Here is a 19,779-nt window from a genome sequence, read left to right as displayed (position 1 = left end):
GCAATCCCAGCTGCTCAGGAGGGTGAGGTAGGAGGATCACAAGTTCAAGGCCAGCCTGAGCAACTTAGAAACTTAGTAAGACCCTGTCTGAAAATAAAAAAATACAAAGGGCTGTGGAGGTACCTCAGTGGTGGAGTGCTTGCCTATATTGTGTAAGGCCCCAGGTTCAGCCCCAGTACCAAACACACACACAAAGAACAGTCTGTTTTTGTGGTACTGGGGATTGAGTCCAGGGGTGCTCTGATACTGAGTGACATTCCCAGCCCTTTTCATTGTTTATTCTGAGGGCTTTGTCAATGCTGAGATGACAGGTATGCACCACCAGGCCCGGCTTAGCAATATGTTTTTAAAGGCTTGCTCCATGCCAAGCCTGTTATGAAGTACTTTATTTTCTCACTATTCCCTGGGGCCTGTGAATAATTACTATGACCATCTTCATTTTCTGAAGAGAAGACAGAGGCTAAGAGAGACTGAGTGACTTCTTCAGGGCCACACAGAAGCCCTGACTCCATCCAGGGCCAGCATGACTCCAGAGCCAGACTCAGTACGTGCGCGCATGCACACACACACACACACACACACACACACACACACACACACACCCCAGGTCTAGGCAGGTTCGCACCTGGATGGTCACAGAGACAGTGCCCTCCTCTTCCTGGACAAAGATGCTGTAGGAGCCAGTGACTACAGGGGCATTGTCATTAACGTCTAGCAGGTGGATCTGCAGCATGGTGGTGTCCGACAGGCCGCCCCCATCTGTGGCCTGCAGCGTGAGGTAGTATACAGCCTGCCTCTCCCGGTCCAACAGGGTGCCATTCTTCACTGTCAGCGTACCTGAGTCTGGATCCACCTCAAAGAGGTCTACCCTGCTCGGGGGAGCCAGATTGAGCAGATACAAATGCACTCAAATTTGAATTTCAGATAGACAGTGACAAATATTTAAGTATATCCCGTGCAATATTTCCAACACACTTTCGTTGTCATTTGGCCAAGTTTTGAATGTGCCCCACACACACATATTGGAAGCGTGGTCCAGAGTGTGGCAATGGTAAGAGGAGGTGGGCCCTTTAAGATGTGGGCCCTTTAAGATGTGGGGCCCGTGGGGGCTTGTTACAGCCCCCACTTCACTCAGGGCTCCCATGTAGTCACAAGACCTTGTGATCTTGTGATGCTGTCCACCCTGCAGTCTTCACTGGAGCTGAGCGGATGCTGGCACCCTACCCTTAAACTTCCAGACCTGTGATCTAGTGAAACTTCAACCTCTCTCTCTGTCTCTTTTTTTGTTTTGTTTTGTTCCGAGAATCAAACTCACAGCCTAGTGCTTGCCAGGCAGGTGCTTTGCCACTGAGCTACATCCCTGGCCCAAACTTCTCTTTATAAAGTAGACAGCATCAAGTGTTATTATAGGAACAGAAAGCAAATACATTATTTTTAAATGTTGTGTTGTTTTTCTGACATTTAAATGTAACAATGCATATTTTTGGGCTACCCTGGCCCTTTTGTGAGGCAGAGATGTGGGCGTGACCTTACCCGTTTCCTGGGAGCAGCCTGTAGGTGATGTGGCCCCATTCTCCCGTGTCTGGGTCTTCAGCCTGAGAGGCAGAGAGATGACGATAGGATGCTGTTTAGACACCACGGCACCTGCTGCCTACTATGTAATTCATGTACACAGGGCTGTCCTGCTTCCTGGCATAAAGGGAGGACACTCCACACCCGGATTCACATATAGATGCCCCACACATCCAACACACACACACACACACACACACACGCATACACACACACACACTCACACTCACACATACTGACACGCATGTATGCATGCTTGGCCCCAACGACACTGAATGATACAAAGACTGAGGCGCCCACAGTTCCCAGATCCGCCCTTCTCTTCATCAGCCGCCCAGCCTGGCCCGTGTCACTCACATGTATGCTGCTGGTGACCACAGAGCCTGTGGCACTGTCTTCCAGCACACTGAGGACATATAATCTCTGGGGGAATGTGGGCCTATGGTCATTACTGTCTCTAAGATGGATGGTCACCGTGGCAACAGAGGAGAGCTGGCTGACCGAGTCAGCGGCCACAACCTGGGGACAGAAGAGGCAGCAGTCCTGGGGCCTGGCTGCACCATGGGCTCCTTTTCTCAGGGCTCTGGAGCTTCGCTCACCTGCACCAGCATCACTGTCTGGCTCTCGTAGTCCACCATCTCTGAAGCTCTCACCAGCACCTGCACTTCGGCTGAGCCAGCTGCCCGCACAGGGGAGACGCTGAAGGCTCCAGCATCAGGACCCATCAGGGACAGCAGGAAGGTGCCATTGCTGCCCTGGAAAAGCAGGCTGTAAAGTAGGAGTCCCATTCCCCTGCGACTTGCCCATGCGCATCTTTTCCCCAGTCTCTGGGTGCAAAAAAGAGGGCTCCTAATAGACTAAGACAACAGGGCCCAGCAGGCTGGGCTGGTCACTAGTCACTGCACATGTGGGCTCAGCAGAGGCAGGTTTCCCATGGTGCTGCAGGTCCCAGGCCAAGACTATAGAGACAGAGCATGGTCACACTCAGCTCACTCCCACAGGTGTTCCTATCAGCCTGGCTTGGTAGGCACCACTCGCTGCTCCCCAACTACCCCTACACCAAACACCACCCCACCCAACAATCAGTGCCAGCTTCGATCCACACCGACCACCAGCTCGACACATCCACCCACATAATCCCACCCAATACCATCCTAGATGCGTCAAGTCCGTATCACCTAATACGACCAAACATCACCCATGGTTATTTATCGTTCAGGTTCACCCAAGTTTCCTACCATCCAGTACCAATTTTTATTTCAGCGTTCCCTCCAACCTAACACTCAGATCATCCCGGACATAACACACCACACTGCTCAGCCTCTCCCCGTGCCCAGTGTTACCTTAAATCGCAGACCACCCAATACCAGCACCACCAGAAACCATACTCCACTCGACGTGACCGGACATCAGGTGCCAAGCCCCTCTCGACTCTGCCTCCTAACAACACTGCCTAATATCACCTGAACACATTACTCAACATCAGGCAGCGTTTCCAAATACCAACCAACCATTCCCACGGCTCACCGATCTGCACCACCATCTGTTCTACCACTCACCTCCCTGCCAGCTACCGCCCACCGTCATCTCCGGCCCTGCCCCCTTGCCCTGTGCCTGCCTTGTCTGGGTCATAGGCCACCATGGTGAGATTGTCGATGGGGATGCGGGTGGAGGCGTGCTCATCCACGTAGGCACTGAAGTTGTCTTGGGCCTCTTGGGGGGTGAAGAAGCAGTCTGGGAGGACACAGCTGTAAAACTCGGGTTTGTGGTCATTCACGTCCAGCACTGTTATTGTGACCCAAGTGGTTGCCTTGGCTTCTTGTCCATAGATGTTGAGGTTCTTCTCAGTGGCCTAAAGTGACGAGCAGAGACCAGAGCACAGAGAACCAGTGCTCAGAAAGAATAAGACCAAAGGTCCGAGGTGACGGCGTGGGGAGCCCTCACTCACCGTGACCTGCAACTGCACTTCCTCATTGTCCTCCAGCAGTAGCTCTCGGTCCAGGGGGGCGCTGACGCTGATGAGCCCATCTTCCCCAATAGCAAACCATCCAGGCCTCGTGGAATCTACAAGGAGGCAGGTGAGGCAGCTGCTTCCGGCGGCTCTGACAGAGCCCTCGCCGTGCCCCTCGCTCCAGCCCCAGCCTGGGGACACCTGGGCTCTCACTGGAGATGCTGTAGGTCACCGGGTCATTGATGCCCTTGTCTCCGTCCACAGCCTGCACCATCAGCACCGAGGTGTTCTGGAAGGAGGCCCAGTCAGTACCTCAACCCTGTCCTCTGCCTCTCATCCCCACCCCGAGCCCTGCAGGTCCCAGCACATACCACAGTTGCATCCTCAGAAACGGAGGCTGAGTAAAACTGCCTGACAAACTGGGGGTCCAGGTCTGGTTGGTCGTTGACTGAGATGGACAGAAAGACAGGCTGGGAGCACTGTACAGTGAAGTTGTTATTAAACTGGCCGCCCAAGTCCTGCAGGGAGAAGGGCCTTTTATGAGCTAGAGCCACGAGTCCATGTGCCGGGCATGCTGACAGCCTTACTCACACAGGCCTTCAGCTGCAGCTGATAGGAGACGCTCTTGTTATTGTAGCTGAGGTTGTCATTGAGTATAATGGAGCCATCTTCCAGAATCCTGAAGAGATCCTTGCTGTCCGGGGTATCAGGGATGACCTTAGGGGAGGACATATTCAGGTCAGCCTCCTTAGGGACAGTGCCGCCCCCTAGAAACCTTCTCTGGGAGACATGGGTTCAACTCCTGACTCTTTCACTGACCAGTTATGCAACCTTCATTTCTGCAAGCCTCAGCTCCCACCTCTGGGTGGTGAGGCTGGTGAAGCTGTCTCCACAGTTGAAAGAAAGATCCCATGAGATAATAGATAAGCTAAGTATAGGAAATGGAGCGATCACTAACAAATTTGTTTTCTGATAAATGGACTCTCACATGCCTTATTGTCTGTATACCTTTGGACAAGACCTAGGACTGCTCTGAGCCTCAATTTCCTCACCTGTGAAACTGGAAGTGCGTTAGCTACTGGGAGTTGAGACATTAGCTTTCATCAGAGGCCTAGATGGTGCCCTGTGCAGGAGCGGGCAGGAAGGATCTGGCCGAAAGCAGCACCCTCTTCCCGAAACAGAGCAAAGTGAGGTTCTGTGGAAGTGGGGTGGGAGGGCCAGAGAGAAGCTTGGGGACCAGGCTGGCCTGACTCTCAAGGACTGCATGGGTGGCCTTGGAGATGCTGCCCCCTGGTGGCCATGAGGAGCAGTCAGGAGACACACACCCATTCTCCCACTTTCAAGCTCACCTTCTCTATGAAGTACTGCACCACGCCCCCTGAGCCTGTGTCTGGGTCCTTGGCCAGCACGGAGAACACCAGGGAGCCAACTGGCAGCGTCTGAAAGGAGAGACTTGTCACCTGTGGACTAAAATCCCTCTCCCCCACTCCTGAGCTTCAGTTTCCTCAAATGTCCCATGCAGATAAGGAGGGAGCCAGAGGTGACATGGGGAAGGACACAAGAGCACACTCTCCTTCTCTCCCTACACAGCCTCACCACTACTGATCTGGTGGTGGCCTCTCCTCCTCTTGCAGTTGAGGATCACACCCGGGACTGGCACTACTAGGTGAGCGCTCTACCACTGAGCTATATACACCTCCAGCCCTTTTCACTTTATTTTGAAACAGGGTCTTGCTAAACTGCCCAGGCTGGCCTTGAACTTGTGGCCCTCCTGCCTCCATCTCCAGAGTAGTTGGTGTTACTGTCCTGTGTCACTGTGCCTGGACTGAGCTAGCTTCTGATTGTGGAGCCTCTCAGGTCCAGGGTGAAGGAACATTCCAGAACCCAGTCTGACTGTGCCAATTCTATTCAATCAATGCAGTGGGCTCACTAGAGCTTATAGGCCCGGACTTCAAACAGTGCCTCCACCCAGGGCAGGGAGGTCTAACAGGAAGTATTTGCTTCTGTACTCTCACCTGCATCTTCGCCACTTCCACATGATGGCCAAAAAGCTAACTTTCAAGATCATAAATCAGACCACGCCATTCATGTGCTTCAAAGCTTCCCGGAGTTGCCCGGACTGCCTAGAATACGGTCCAGTCTGCTTCTACGGCTCAGGCTGCCGTCCTCTCCTCACCCTGTCCACTCCAGCTACCCGGCCAGCCTCATCCCCACCTCAGGCCCTTCCCATCTCTGTTCCCCGCCTGGAACATCCTTTCCTTGGAGCGCTCCCTGTGGGCTGCATCTTCCATTCAGACCTCTGCTCAGAGAAGCCTCTCTCGCAACAAAAAGCAGCCCCTCATGCTCACCTTTGCCTTGTTTTATGGTCTTCACAGAACTCAGCACCATCTAAAACAATCCCACTTGTTCTGTGTTTCATTGATTACTGTATGCTGTTCCCTAGAATGTGAGCCCCTGAGGGTGCCACCAGAGAAGTTGTGTTCGGAGGGCAACTCAAGCACCTAGGACAGTACCAGGCACAGGGGCACCCGGGCAGAGCCTGTCACTTGACAGCCTGCCTCTGGCCTAGTGGGCCCCTCCCCCAGCTCTCTGCAGCCCTGTGGGAGTGAAGATTCAGGAATGATACCGTGTGCGCTGCCTGGTGAGTACTGGGAAACCTCCTCCCCACGCCTACCATCCATGTGGGGCTGCCCTCTTCTGAGATGCAGACTTAGTCAACCAGAGCTTTCCAGACCTCTACATTGGTCCAAGAATGGACACATACGTGACGCAAAGTGAGCCAGTGACAGTCAGCCCTGGGGTCTGGGCTGGAGCCGTTGAGAAAGAGACAGTCTTTCTGTGGAGGGTGTAAAACTGGTAGGATGTTAGCCTAGAGCTACCAGGGGACATTGTTATGACCATTTAAATTTTAGAGCCAGCTGGGCGTGGTGGCGCATGCCTGTAATTCCAGCACTCAGGAGGCTGAGGCAGGAGGATCACTGTGAGTTTGAGATGAGTCTAGGCTATATAGTGAGTTCCAGGTCAGTCTCAACTACACAGTGAGACCCTGTCTCAAAATAAATAAATAGATAGATAGATAGATAGATAGATAAAACTTAGAAGTGCTTCCCACCCTCATCCCCACCCCCAGGTTGGAGATAGCAAGAGAAGCAGAGCTGAGAGGTGGAGAGAGATATTTCTTGGTGATGCAGTTTGAGTACCTAAATTCAACCATGCCTGAAGTCAGAGGTACCTATAAATTTTTATGAGGAAATCAATTCCTTTTCTTTCTTTCCTTCTTTTCTTTTTTTTTTGGGGGGGGGTTAAAATTTTATTTGCTTTCTTAATCAGAAGAGTTTCAATCCAATATGGTTACTTGCAAACTATGTTGCTTGAGCTATTGTTCGTGGGCTGCATCTTCCTGGATTTGGCCCTTTCTAGAAGAGGCTTTTGCTCATCACTGGATGCATCCGGCCCCCCATTCTGAGTCACACTCAGGGAGATCCCTTCCCCTGCCAGGTCCCACGAGGGCGGGCGTTACCTCATCGATGCTGGTAGAGAATACAGTGTTCTCGAAAACAGGTGCATTGTCATTTCTGTCTTCAACCACCACACTCATTGGCTTCCGCACCTGCAGACAGTAATGGAAACCCAACTAATAAAATGGGGCTCAGGACAAATGTTGGAGGCAGAACTCAACCTCCACAGACACAAGACTCAGCAGCATATCATGTTATACGGAAATATGAGCAGGGATGCTAACGTACTTAGGCAAAAGCATTGAAGGTGAACACCTCAGAAGTACATGGGGAGGGGGGCATTTGCCAATTTTTTTTTTCTTCTGAGGCACTGGGGGTTGAATCCAGGGTCTTGCACTGAGCTATATCCCTAACCCTTTTTATTTTTGAGACAAGGCAGCACTAAATTGCTCGGGCTGGCTTCAAATTTAGAATCCTCCTGCCTCAGCTGGGCATAGTGGCGCACATCTATAATCCCAGCACTCGGGAGGCTGAGGCAGGAGGATCGCTGTGAGTTCAAGATCAGCCTGGGCTACATAGTGAGTTCCAGGTCAGTCTCAACTACATAGTGAGACCCTGTCTCAAAAAACCAAACAAACAAACAAACAAAAAAGAATCCTCCTGCCTCAGCTTACTGAGAAGTTGGGATTTCAGGCCTGATTTATATTAACAGAAATCAATACTACAATTAATTTTATACTTATAAATTTTATATAATTGAAATAAAGTAATAATAAACACCAAACTCTTGGTTATACACTATAACAAAAATGGACGTGTTTAATTTTGATAAGAGTAAATGTTAAGTTCACTGTGAACTGGAGTACTCTCCACTCAAGTCTCAACTATAGTGAGACCCTGTCTCAAAAAACCAAACAAACAAACAAACAAAAAAGAATCCTCCTGCCTCAGCTTACTGAGAAGTTGGGATTTCAGGCCTGATTTATATTAACAGAAATCAATACTACAATTAATTTTATACTTATAAATTTTATATAATTGAAATAAAGTAATAATAAACACCAAACTCTTGGTTATACACTATAACAAAAATGGACGTGTTTAATTTTGATAAGAGTAAATGTTAAGTTCACTGTGAACTGGAGTACTCTCCACTCCCTCGAGGTAAGCAACATGGTGAGGAGTAGACACCTGCGACCCTGCTCTTCCCATTGGGGTCACCCCTTGCTCCCCCACTTTGACTCACAGGGTTGTTATGACCGTCGCTCACAGAGATGTCGATGCTGAAGAATTTCAGGGTCTGTGAGGGCAGAGAGAAGGGGGCCCAAGGCAAGCCCCTGTCAGGGTGGGAGAATAGGCCATGGGCCTGCAGGACACTGGCTTCCAGGCATCCCCATCTCCCCCCTGGGGCCCTTCCACACCGTTGCCCTCTACCTCGAAGTCCAGGGGGCTCGCCAGCTTCACTTCCCCAGTGTCCTTGTTGACAGAGAAGAAATAGGCATAGGCGCCACTAATCCCATAGGTCAGTGCATCATTATCCGTGTCTTTAGCTACCAGCCAGAAGGCCTCGGCACCTGCGGAGGGGACAGGGCCTTCTCAGGGTCTGTGGCACCTATCAGTGCTACCTGATCGGGCTGCTCCGTGAGGCCTGGGCTGGGCTTCTCTGCACACAGACTCAGCCTGACATCTGGGCCCTCTCCAACCATCTGGGTTCTATTCCTGTGCCTATGGATGTGAGTGTGGTAGTTAACTGAGCACTCATCCCGGGGCCTCTGGGTAACAGCACCCTGGTTTCCTGTAGGGCAGTTACCCTGAGTGCACTGGACACAGTGGGGTGGACTGCTCTCCAGGCATCTCCCCTCCTTGGCCAAGCCTTCGGACCCAGCCTCCCTGCACCTGGAACAGGAGCTTTGTTGAGAATCTCAGTGGATGGAGTCAGGACATCCAGCCACAGCAGCTGGGTGCATCCTGGGTTGGGGACTGCTAATTACTCTCCGAGGTGCCTGGGCCTGGCCTCTTCTCCACCATCCAGTTACCCCAAGAGCTCAGGGGCCTCTCCCGACACTGTTTCTACTCCAGTTAGCCATAGCAGCATCTGCTGTTGGCCCCTCAAGAGCCCCAACACTTTCCCTGGATCCCTGGGCAGATCAGGGGCTGGGAGAGCATGGGAGGAGGGGAGCTTGGACCTTTCAAGGTCTTTAACTCTTCAGCTCCAAAGGGGCTTTTTACAGATTCATCAAACCCACCACTGATGCCCCTGATCTCACCCTGTTTATCATGCCCAGCCCCTGATCAGCACCTCCCAGTACCTGGAACTCTCTCTCCTCACCTCCTCCGTGTATGGACAACTGTTTGTTAGCTGTTTCTCCATCTTATCAATTTGCCTTCCCCCTGGATCTCCCATCCGGGTCCCGGGACTCAGCCATCAGCATGGGCCCAGGACTTTAAGAGGCCACAACAATGTTTAATGTCTTCGAAAGTCAGAAGGAAATAGATATTGAAATCTAGTCCATATGATATTTTATCTTTACGCCAACGCAACCATAAGATATAATTTGAGGGGGAGAGAAGATGTTTAATCCGTATGGGAGTGTAACAGGACAGAAGGAATGACCTTGAAAATCCTATAGCACAGTAGCAAAATTATGGTTGACAACAGTGAATTGTATATTTGAAAATAGCCAGGGGCCAGGGATTTAGCTCAGTGGTTCAGTGGCCTGCCTTGCAAGAGCAAGGACCCAAGTTCAAATATAATTTGAGGGGGAGAGAAGATGTTTAATCCGTATGGGAGTGTAACAGGACAGAAGGAATGACCTTGAAAATCCTATAGCACAGTAGCAAAATTATGGTTGACAACAGTGAATTGTATATTTGAAAATAGCCAGGGGCCAGGGATTTAGCTCAGTGGTTCAGTGGCCTGCCTTGCAAGAGCAAGGACCCAAGTTCAAACCTGGTACCAAAAAAAAAAAAATAATAATAATAATAATAATAAAATAGCCAGCAGAGGGCTGGGGATTTAGCCCAGTGGTTCCATTGCCTCTCTCTCAAGTGCAAGGTCCTGAGTTCAATCCTTGGTTCAAAAAAAAAAAGTAGCCAGGAGAGAAGATTTTGAATGCTCTCAACACAAAGGAATAACAATTGTCTGGGGGTGAAGAATACGCCAGTTATCTGACCTGTTCTGATCCTATGTATTGAAGTATTGCACTGTAATTCATAAACACACACAATGACTACATGTTGGTGAAAAATTATATACAATTAGAATGTATTTTTCTAGAGGAAGAGTCTCATGAAGGCAAAAGTGCCCACCTTGATGGATAGTCACAGGTGGCCATGGGGCTCAGCACCCAGAAGTTTCCACAGAACCACTCTGTCCCTCCCGCCCACAGCAGCCCCTCAGGAACATCTTGGCAACACATGCCGAGTCCACTGTTCCTGGTCAGATAATCTCGGCCTCTCCAACTCCAGCTTGGAAGACTCTGTCACAGCCCCCTCCCCACCATTGCTTCCTCCTCTGGAAGACTGTTGTGCTAGTGTTCTGCCATGAATATGTTCTTGGTTGTGAGACACACGGCCAATTTAACGTCTGCTTCTGGTGGGGCGGGGGGCTCTGTGCTACCTCAACTGTAAGATATGTTCTGATTCAGAAATGTTAATATGCAAAACCATGTGGCTCTCTACCTAAGAAAACAGGGGAGGCGAGTGGGTATGTGTGGGTCTTTAACTGTACGCTCAGTTGGGCCTCCACATCTGCTGGGTCAGCCACCCACAGATCAACAGATAAAAAGTATTTGGCATCCTTGGAGATTGGTTTCCAGACCCCATGGGTACCAAAATGCACAGGTGCTCAAAAATCTGACAGAGAATGGTGTGGTATGCATGGCAAAGCAAACAACCAACAGAGCAAAGAGACATTACGGGGGGAATATCAGCTGCTCCTCGGACAGAGGACTAATGTCTGGATTATATGGAGAACTCAAGAAAATTAGACTTCCCCCAAATAAAAGGTTCCATCAAAAATGGGCAAGCAAAATGAATAGACACTTCTCAGAAGAAGTACAAACGGTCAACGAATACATAAAGAAATGTTCAACGTCACTGTCCATTAGAGAAATGCAAGTTAAAAACACACTAAGATTCCATCTTACTCCAAAAAGAGTGGCTATTATCAAGAAATCAAATGATAACAAGTGCTGGAGAAGCTGTGGGGAGGGGAAATACTTCTTCATTGTTGGTGGAAGTGTAACCTAGTACAAGCACTATGGAAATCAGTGTGCAGATTTCTTAACACTAACACTAAAAATTCCATTTGACCCAGCAATTCTCCTTCTACATATCTTTCCAAAAGAGTTAAAGTCATCATATTACAGCGATACAAGCATACCCGTGTGTATAGTAGGAGAATTCGTAATAGCTAAACATTTTAGGGGCTGGGAATTTAGCTCAGTGGTTCCGCAACTGCATCACAAGGGCAAGATCCTAAATTCAATCTCTGGTGCAAAAACCAAACAAACAAACAAAACAACACAACAAACATAATAGCTAAATCTTGCTCATCAACAAATAAATGGATTTTTTAAATGTAGTATTATACACAGAGGAGTACTACTGTGCCATAAAGAAGGATAAATTTGAGTCATTTGTAGGAAATTGGATACATTTTGAGAATATAATGTGAAATAAGCAAAATAAACCAGACATAACAAGCTTAAATATTGCATAGTTTCTCTTATGAGAAGAGCACAATAAACAATAGATAATAAGAAAAGTGGGAGATAGATCTTTCTCGTATGGAAAGGGGAACCGGAGATGGAAGGAGAAGGCGTTGACAGAAGTTAAGATGTGTCATGAACGTGTATCAACTCCCCATGAGGAATCGAACCCTTACATATCAGGAACAGGTACTAATAAAAAATTAAAACTGAGGACAGGCATGGAGCTTAGTGGTGCCAAACCTGCTGTCAAGAAAGGTCCTGAGTTCAATCCCAGTACCAGAAAAAAAAAGTGTAGTATTTGCACATAACCTATGCACACTGTAGACCTTAAATTATCTCTTTTGTTTTGTTTTGTTTTGGGGGGTCCTGGGGATCAAACGTAGGAGATTGCACTTGCCAGGCAGGTGCTGTGCCACTGAGCTAAATCCCTGGCCTTTAAATCCTCTCTGGGGTAATCATAATAGTAAATTCAATGTAAGTGTTCCATAAGCCGTTGCTATACAGCATTGTGTAGGGGACACTGGCAAGAAACAAGTGTCCATATTCAGTAAAGAAGGAATCCTTTTTGCAAAAAGTTTTGATTCATAGTTATTGAATCAGTGGATCAAAATCCATGGATACAGAGGGCTAACTGTGGACGATCTTTGCATGCACAGCTCTTGCAAAATAAAGAGTCCAAATAACTGATTTTTCAAAATCACATTAAAAAATACTCTTATTTTGCAGCATTCAGGAAAGGGGAAATGACTCCAATTTAAGAAAGCTTGCAGAAGGCCTCATCTGGCCTGGCTGAGAGAAGGAAGGGGCACTGCTCTGAATGAGGCAGGGACAGATTTTCATTTCCCTGAGAGGCCCAGAGGGAGACGTGCAGGACCCCAGGGCTAGCAGAAGAGTCAGGCCCACACAGGTAGCCCAGGCTGGGAGCAGACTCCACGGCAAGATGGCTGCACTCTCCTCCACTCCCCCAAACCTCCAGCAGAGGCTGTGACGTGCCACGAAAGACTCAGACTGGTTTTGGGACTGGAGGAAGTGGGATGGGGACAGGAAGAGTGTGGGGAGCAGAGCTGGAGAGAACAGGGCAGGAGCTGGCTGCAGGGGACCCGGGCTGCAGGTCTGGCCAAGGACAGCGAGGAGGAGCAACCACCCAGAAAAGAGACGCCTCTCGGGAGGTTTTATTTAAGGGCTCAGAAGCAGACCTTGAGGGCAGTTGTGTTAATATATTTGTGATGTCTGTATGGCGCTGTGTACGTGTGTTTATTTTTATCTGAGACGAAAATTTATGAAAATATATGTAAATAACACTCACATGCATACTTCTCTGTTCTACAAAGAATAGTCAGAGATATCAAATAATTTGACCTGAGTTTAGTCCTCCAAGGAAGATTATACCATCTCAGAATATAGTGAAATGACCACCTCCCTGTTTCTGGGCTCTAAACTTTTACTAATGTAACCGGTCCTGTACCATTCTGTCCCAGCAGTGCTATCCAAACAGCTGGGGCCTTTGTGTCTGCAGAGCCCAGCCGCTATACTTTTGTCCTGAATCCCAGGCTTTCGCTTTCTTTGATGTGGTCTCTTGCTTCATCTAGAAGCTTTAGATATTTCTGGGTCCCAATTTTAAGACTGTGACAAGGATTGTGAATTGTCCCCCAATATCCATGCTCCTGGAGCCGATTCTTATGACAAAGGAACATGGCGTCTTAGCCCTTCTCTTCCCAGTGGCTGGAATGGGATATTTATGAGCCACCTGGGACCATGGAGGTGGAGGCCACACCCTGGAGAAGGCCCAGCATTGGTGGAAGAAGAGGCTCTGCCCCCGACTCCCCAGAGGAAGGGGCCGCCCTGGACAACCAGCACTAGGGTTATAAACCTCCGCCTGTTTACACACGTCTGTTATTTGAAGTCCCAATTAATGTATAGGGAAAGGGGGCCAGAGACAGGACAATGAATGAAATAGTGCCTCATTAGCTTTATGAAAGAAATTCATAGGAAATGTTTTTGCCTCTGCAGTTAGGCTCCAGCAATCAGAAGGACAAAGAGAGAGGGTCTGGTGGTGCACGCCTGTGATCCCAACACTAGGGAGACTAAGGCAGGAGGATTGTCTCCAGTTCAAGGGCACTCTGGGCCAGCCTGAATTACATAGCAAGATCCTGTCTCAAGCAAAAACAACAACAAACCCCCAAAAAAACGAACAAACAAGACAAAGGTAAAGAAAGAGAGAAAAACAAGGCCCCCCCACAAAAAAAGTAATGTATCAGGAAAAGGGAAAAAATAATTAGTTAATTAAAATTTAAAATAATTATAAAAATAAAAATAATCAGGAAGAGTTGACAGGCAAAACACAGATGAAGCTGGAAACATGAAAAGACCAGGGTAACCAGCCCCCCAAACCTGATAAAATGTATAGGAGACAACGGGGGGGCCACCTACAAACTCATATATGTATGTATGTATGTATATACGTATATTCTCTAGGGTCAATATATTACTGCAGCAGATACACATTTTATTATTTCTGATTCTAAGCTGCTTTCTATGAGGCTCCCCTTTCCCACACTTATCCATCACAAAATGGCGGGAAAGAATCAAAGCACTGAAGAGAAAGTAGGCAAAGGTGCCCAGGCCAGGCTCAAAGTCAGCCAGAGAGCCAATCAGGTTGTGACGAGTTCCAGGCTCTCATCATGGGTCAGGGACGCCATCTTAATAGAAGGAAGCTGAGGGTTGGGGATGTAGCTCAATGGTGCCGTGCCTGCCTCAAAAGCACAAGGCCCTGAGTTCCATCCCTGGTGTGGGATAAATAAGTAAATATTGAAAAGGAAGCTGAGGATAAATATCCCTGGGTATTTGCTTTTCAGATGTCCCCTAGTCTGCTGAGTAGCTATTTATCTTCTCCTCCCCTCCCTCTTTCATATAAATCATCTTCCTTTATTTTAAACGTGGTTCCTTTCAACAATTTTACTGTTGCTGAGTTGTTTGTTACCTTTTTGTATTTTGTCTTTGCAGTGCTGGGGATCCAACTCAGGACCTTGCACTTGCCAGGCAGACACAATGCTGTTGCTGTTTTATGATCTCTGTTAGCTGTGCATTTCAGCAGAGCAGTGGTACAAGGTACACCCTGGATGCAACAATTACAGCCATCTACTTGTTCTGTTCCCCTAATCCATATCCTGCCTACTGGGAACTGGTACTCAGTCCTCAGAGTTTGTGTAAAATAACATTGCTAAGACTTTAGCCCTTTTGGTTCCACTGCCATGGCCTTCTCCATATCCACATATCATTATTTATTATTTCTTCTCCTCTTCCTCCTTCTCCTATTCTCCTCCCTGTCCCCTTCCCTTCCTCCTCTTCTTCCTCCTTTTTTTCCTTCTTTTTTTGAGACCTGCTGTTCCTAAGTTGCCCAAGCTGGCCTGTCCTTGAACTTGAAATCTACTATGTCTGCCTTGATTATTCTTTAAATCAACATTACTATTGCATGTAATACATTTATTTTTAAACCTCAGCTCGCTACTGTAGGTGGAAAATGCCTCTCATTTGCCGTAGAGAAAAAGTAACGCTACAAAGACTAAAGACAACGAAAGCAAAGCAAATTTATTAGCTTCTTGCAAGGAGTGTCTGGGAAATACTCTGAGCCTGAGGCTCTTTGTTAAAAATGACAACAACAACCACAGAAGCAGGTGCAGCCAGGGATTTAGCTCAGTGGCGCAGGTAGAGAGAGATTAGCAAAAGTATGAGAGTTAAACAAAAAATGATCCCAAACAGCGTCTATTCCTTGGGGAAGTCAGAAAACTGAAAGTAGGCAATAGAAGGCATCCTCCTTATTTGGTGCTACATGAAGTCCCCTCACATCTGACACCCATGACACAAAAGCTGAAGAGGTGAAAACGCGACTCCCTTCAGGCCACCTTTGTCCCATGACCAGCCCCAAGGCTGCAGGGATGCGGTAGACCAAACAGGGAGCCCTGGAACTCCCTTGTGGGTCAGGGCTTAGCTCTGTCCAGGCACAGGGAGCTTTACTCACCCAATGGTAGGTCCTCAGGCAAAGACACACTCGACATGTTGGCCTCGAACCTCGGGGGCACATTGGCTGCCACTGTAGGGACAAAGCAATGGAACATCTGGACCCCTTGCAAAGCCTCCCACCCACTCCCCTGGAAACTCACACTATGCCTAAGACTGGGCTCTGTCCCCACCCATCCCCAGGGCAGCACCCCACACAGGACCGGCCAAAGGAGCTCCGGTTGCTAACCAGGGCATCAGGGCAAGCCCTCCCCTCGGGAGGGTCCTGCTGCAGGTCCCTAGCTAAGTGCTGCTGTGGTGTGGGGCATGGGAGGCACCCACCTGACACCAAGAGGGCAGGAAGCAGGAGGCAGGGCAGCCATATCCGGGCCATCTCCGAGGTACCTAGGAGAAGATGCATCAGGGAACAGTAACAGGAACCAGACCTCTCTTTTTTCAGAGTCCCATCCACGGGGGTCTAACCCGAGACCACCTACTACCTCTCTGCCAAGTAATTCCCTGCCAGGGCCGCCATCACCCTCTGTCTGCTTTCCAGATGCTCCAGTGTTGGGGGAGACAGTGGGAGACAGGTGGGTTGAACGCTGTGCTCACAGGTGGACCAGGCACTGCTTCATACATCTTGGATGTGTAAGATCTCCCTCCATCCCTCCCCCCAGTATCGAACTCAGGCCCTTGAGCATGCTATGACTGATCAACACCCCAGCTCTTAAATGTATGATCACATTACTCCTGCAGCTATGAGGAGTCTGTTTTGATCCCGAGGCTGAGAGATGAAAGGGCTTGCTTGAGGCCGCACAGAATCGTGACAAGACCATTCACTAAACACAGGCCTTTTGAAGCCAGAATTCATGCCCTCAACTATGATATTACTTTGCCTGCTTAAAGTGCCACAGCTAATAGCATCCTTCAAAATCCAGGGCCCAGAGGGACAGTGACTTGACCAGGACCATCCGGAGTGTCTGGGCAATTCACAGGACCCTTGTCCTACTTGCTGACACACATAAGAGCCACCTTTGCCTGTCGTGGTGGTGCATGCCTATAATCCCAGCACTCCGGAGGCGGAGGCAGGAGGATCCTCGTGAATTCAATGCCAGCCTGAATTGCATAGCAAGACCCTGCCTCAAAACAAACAAACAAATAGCTGCCTTTGAAGCCTTTTCCAGTGTGTTCCATGGAATCCTAGTAACATCACATTACAGAAGGGTTCCTTGGCCAGGTCATTTTGGGAAAAGGTGCCATCTTCACTCCTCTTACTGACTGACACCTGAGTGGGGACCCTTGGAAAGCCCTACCTGGGCCAGCCTCTTTTGGTCATCTGATGTCACAAGCTCCTTTCCCATCCGGGGAAAGAAGAAATGGGGGGCTTTGATTCATTGTCACTGAGAGATCTGAAATCTTAAATCTTAATCCCAAATAACAATTGGAGTGTGACAAGAAGGGGGGATATGACGGACTCTCCACACTTTGTTCCTTGCTCTATGCCAAGAAAGTTTCATGTGTGCTATTTCTCTGTAATCACTCTCTAAGACAGGATAGTTACTTGTATGTACTCTTTTTTGGTACCAGGAATGGAACTCAGGACCTTGTGATTGTGAGGCAGGCGCTGCACCACTAAGCTAAATCCCTGGACCCACTTGTATGCACTTTTGTGTTAAGTGATGTATTAATTTTTCCAGAAATAAACTAAATTAAAGCTTTAAAGCAAACAAAGGAACACGGGTACCACCAGGTACCATCCCCTGGTCCTAGGAACATCCATCCGGGGCTCTTTCCCTCCTACCTGGAGCTTTAGCAACAAATTTATTTTATAATATTATGACATCTTTGAGGGTTAGCTGGCTGGGAAAGACTGACCCTCCCCAGAGTGAGCCAATTCCTAGAGATATTGAACAGTTTGCCTTTAAATATATCTTTCATCTACAAATGAATCAACCCAAACCCTGTATCTCTAACCACCTCCTTTCTGCAACTCTCACACACTAATATTTCCCTATCTCAGGGCCAAGTCCTGGGCAACAGAACCACCTCTGTAGCCCAGAGCCAAGGTAGTCATCTGCACAATCCAGTCCTAGCCCTGCAGTCTACAGCTTCCTTTCCAGGGAAACACAACAAAGGCTCAGGCCCCTGCTTGCCTCTTCCTCCTCTGCCTCCTCAACAAGGCTAGGGCTTTCCCGTGTGGTCCTGTGTGGTGTGGCCTGGGCCCTCCTCTTCAAGCTGAGTAATTAAATTGTCTTTCTATACTCTTAGCTTCCCTGTGTCATCACTCAGCCACCTCTGTAAATATTAATCCCAAGATACAGTAGAGACAGCTGGCAGGACTCTTCGTAGTCAATACAATATGGTGCCAGAGCTGCCTTCTGGGCCTAGGGCTCACACACACCAACCCCTTCCCCTTCCTGTTTCTAAGGCACTCACACTGGAAACTCAGCAGCCACACTGCGTGAACCCCAAGTACCCCTTAATGGTTTATGTTGGCCCAAGCCAGCACTCCAGCTGGGCTCCCATTAAGTAGTCATCCCACTTGCAAGCCATGTGAGCTAATCAGCCAGAAATGAATTGTCTACCTCCAAATGAACCATCCATGTTGAGCCCTGCCTAACTCACAGATTTCTCAAGATAATAAATGATGGTGGCGTTGTTTGCCAGTGAATTTTAGGTCTTTCATGCTTCGGTGGATAATGGGGACAGGGAGGATGGGATCTCTGAAGAAGTGAAGTTTCATCAGAGATCTGAAGGGTGAGAAGAGCGGCTCACATGAGTAGGGGAGGAGGGAGCCTCCTGGTATAAATGGATGATTCGAGACTGATCTGCACTTCCTCTCTCTTGAGACCCTGCTAAAATGATGGTAAGGATTTTGGAAGCTGGAAAGAGCTGATGAGAGACTACCAACTTATCAAGCTATAGATTGTTCAAGCCAGAGTAGGGATGGGAGTCAGGTGCACCCACAGGAAGCAGACTCCAACCCCAGGAAAGCCGAAGGACTGAAGGTTGTAGAACCCCCTGAAAGCAGAGGTACGGGTGTCCTGAAAGCAGGAAAGCTGATTGAAAATTTCTACAAGAAGCAATTAGACTTCCAGATGCTACTTCCACAGCCATGCAGTCAGCTGGCTGCCCCACCCCACCCTCTGCCTCAGAGAACACGGAGGTCACTTCCTTACTTCCGGGAGAGACTGAATCCAAGACACCTGGAATTAGGGGCACTAACCTCAGAGGAGATGAGGTTACCAAGCAGAATGGGATTAAGTGAATGACCACAAACTAAATGGTGACACTCTCAGGCCCTTTCCCCCCTCCATCCCAAAAGTATTAACGACAGGTTCTAAGGCACCTCTGCCAGCAGCCAGGAATTAAAAAAACAAAAAACAAAACAAAACAAAAAAAAAACTGTCCTGCCTAAGGGAAGAAAGAAAAACCCACAATCTGAAATGTTGGGGGTCTCATGTTATGGTGAGGCCTCCAGAAGACAAGTCCCATCTACAACCCAGACCCAGGATGGATCGGCAGTGGTGGGGCCCTGGTGTATGCTAGGCAAGTGCTCTACCTCTGACCTACACTCCAGCCCTAAGGACTCAGTTTTTATTATAAACAGGCAGAAATCACCAGACACTGAAGGGAAGACAGAGACAGTAACATGCTGAAGTTGCTCCTGACATTTGCCAAATTATCAGGAATTTTTCAATATGCCTTATGTCATATAACTCAAAATCAGCCAAGGTAGAAGCATTTACTCTAGGGAAATGGACAAACACAAAAAAATGGGGCCTTTCCTCCTCCCTGAAATCTGCACACCAAAGGTAGGCACTGGAAACTTAAAACAAATTTGAACAAAAATCCAAACCAATGCAAATATCAAAACATAAAAAAAAAACAGCTCTAAAGAAACCGAGATAATGCCAGAAATTGAAATCAACATTCTCAGAGCCAGAAGAGAAGCTACTGGACCCACCAATAAAAAATATGAGGGGGTGGGGATTTAGCTCAGTGGTTCCAGCACCTGCCTCGCAAGCACAAGGACCCGAGTTCGATTCCCAGTACCAAAAAAAAAAAAAAAAAAAAGAGGATGAGA

At 48.4% G+C, this 19,779-nt stretch overlaps 1 protein-coding gene across 2 annotated transcripts in view; it reads right to left on the bottom strand.

Moving 5' to 3' along the window:
- The window catches only part of Cdhr2 (cadherin related family member 2), a 40,968-nt gene that overhangs the window by 11,937 nt on the left and 9,252 nt on the right, over positions 1 to 19,779 (bottom strand). For both annotated transcript variants that reach the window (XM_010622111.1, XM_033761649.1), the window contains exons 2-16: positions 16,035 to 16,097; positions 15,715 to 15,786; positions 8,416 to 8,555; positions 8,228 to 8,281; positions 7,044 to 7,133; positions 4,873 to 4,962; positions 4,115 to 4,240; positions 3,895 to 4,041; positions 3,737 to 3,812; positions 3,521 to 3,636; positions 3,191 to 3,424; positions 2,172 to 2,327; positions 1,930 to 2,091; positions 1,534 to 1,595; positions 626 to 869 (exon numbers count right to left, since the gene is read on the bottom strand). In XM_010622111.1, the coding sequence (XP_010620413.1) occupies positions 626 to 869; positions 1,534 to 1,595; positions 1,930 to 2,091; positions 2,172 to 2,327; positions 3,191 to 3,424; positions 3,521 to 3,636; positions 3,737 to 3,812; positions 3,895 to 4,041; positions 4,115 to 4,240; positions 4,873 to 4,962; positions 7,044 to 7,133; positions 8,228 to 8,281; positions 8,416 to 8,555; positions 15,715 to 15,786; positions 16,035 to 16,086 (1,821 nt within the window). In that variant the 5' untranslated portion in view covers positions 16,087 to 16,097. The remainder of the gene's footprint in view (positions 1 to 625; positions 870 to 1,533; positions 1,596 to 1,929; positions 2,092 to 2,171; positions 2,328 to 3,190; positions 3,425 to 3,520; positions 3,637 to 3,736; positions 3,813 to 3,894; positions 4,042 to 4,114; positions 4,241 to 4,872; positions 4,963 to 7,043; positions 7,134 to 8,227; positions 8,282 to 8,415; positions 8,556 to 15,714; positions 15,787 to 16,034; positions 16,098 to 19,779) is intronic.

This window comes from Fukomys damarensis, unplaced genomic scaffold (assembly GCF_012274545.1).
Source record: "Fukomys damarensis isolate Sample0158 unplaced genomic scaffold, DMR_v1.0_HiC HiC_scaffold_9, whole genome shotgun sequence".
NCBI classification, from domain to species: domain Eukaryota; kingdom Metazoa; phylum Chordata; class Mammalia; order Rodentia; family Bathyergidae; genus Fukomys; species Fukomys damarensis.
Note: the sequence above shows the minus strand (reverse complement) of the source record. Positions and strands in the feature narration are given on the sequence as shown.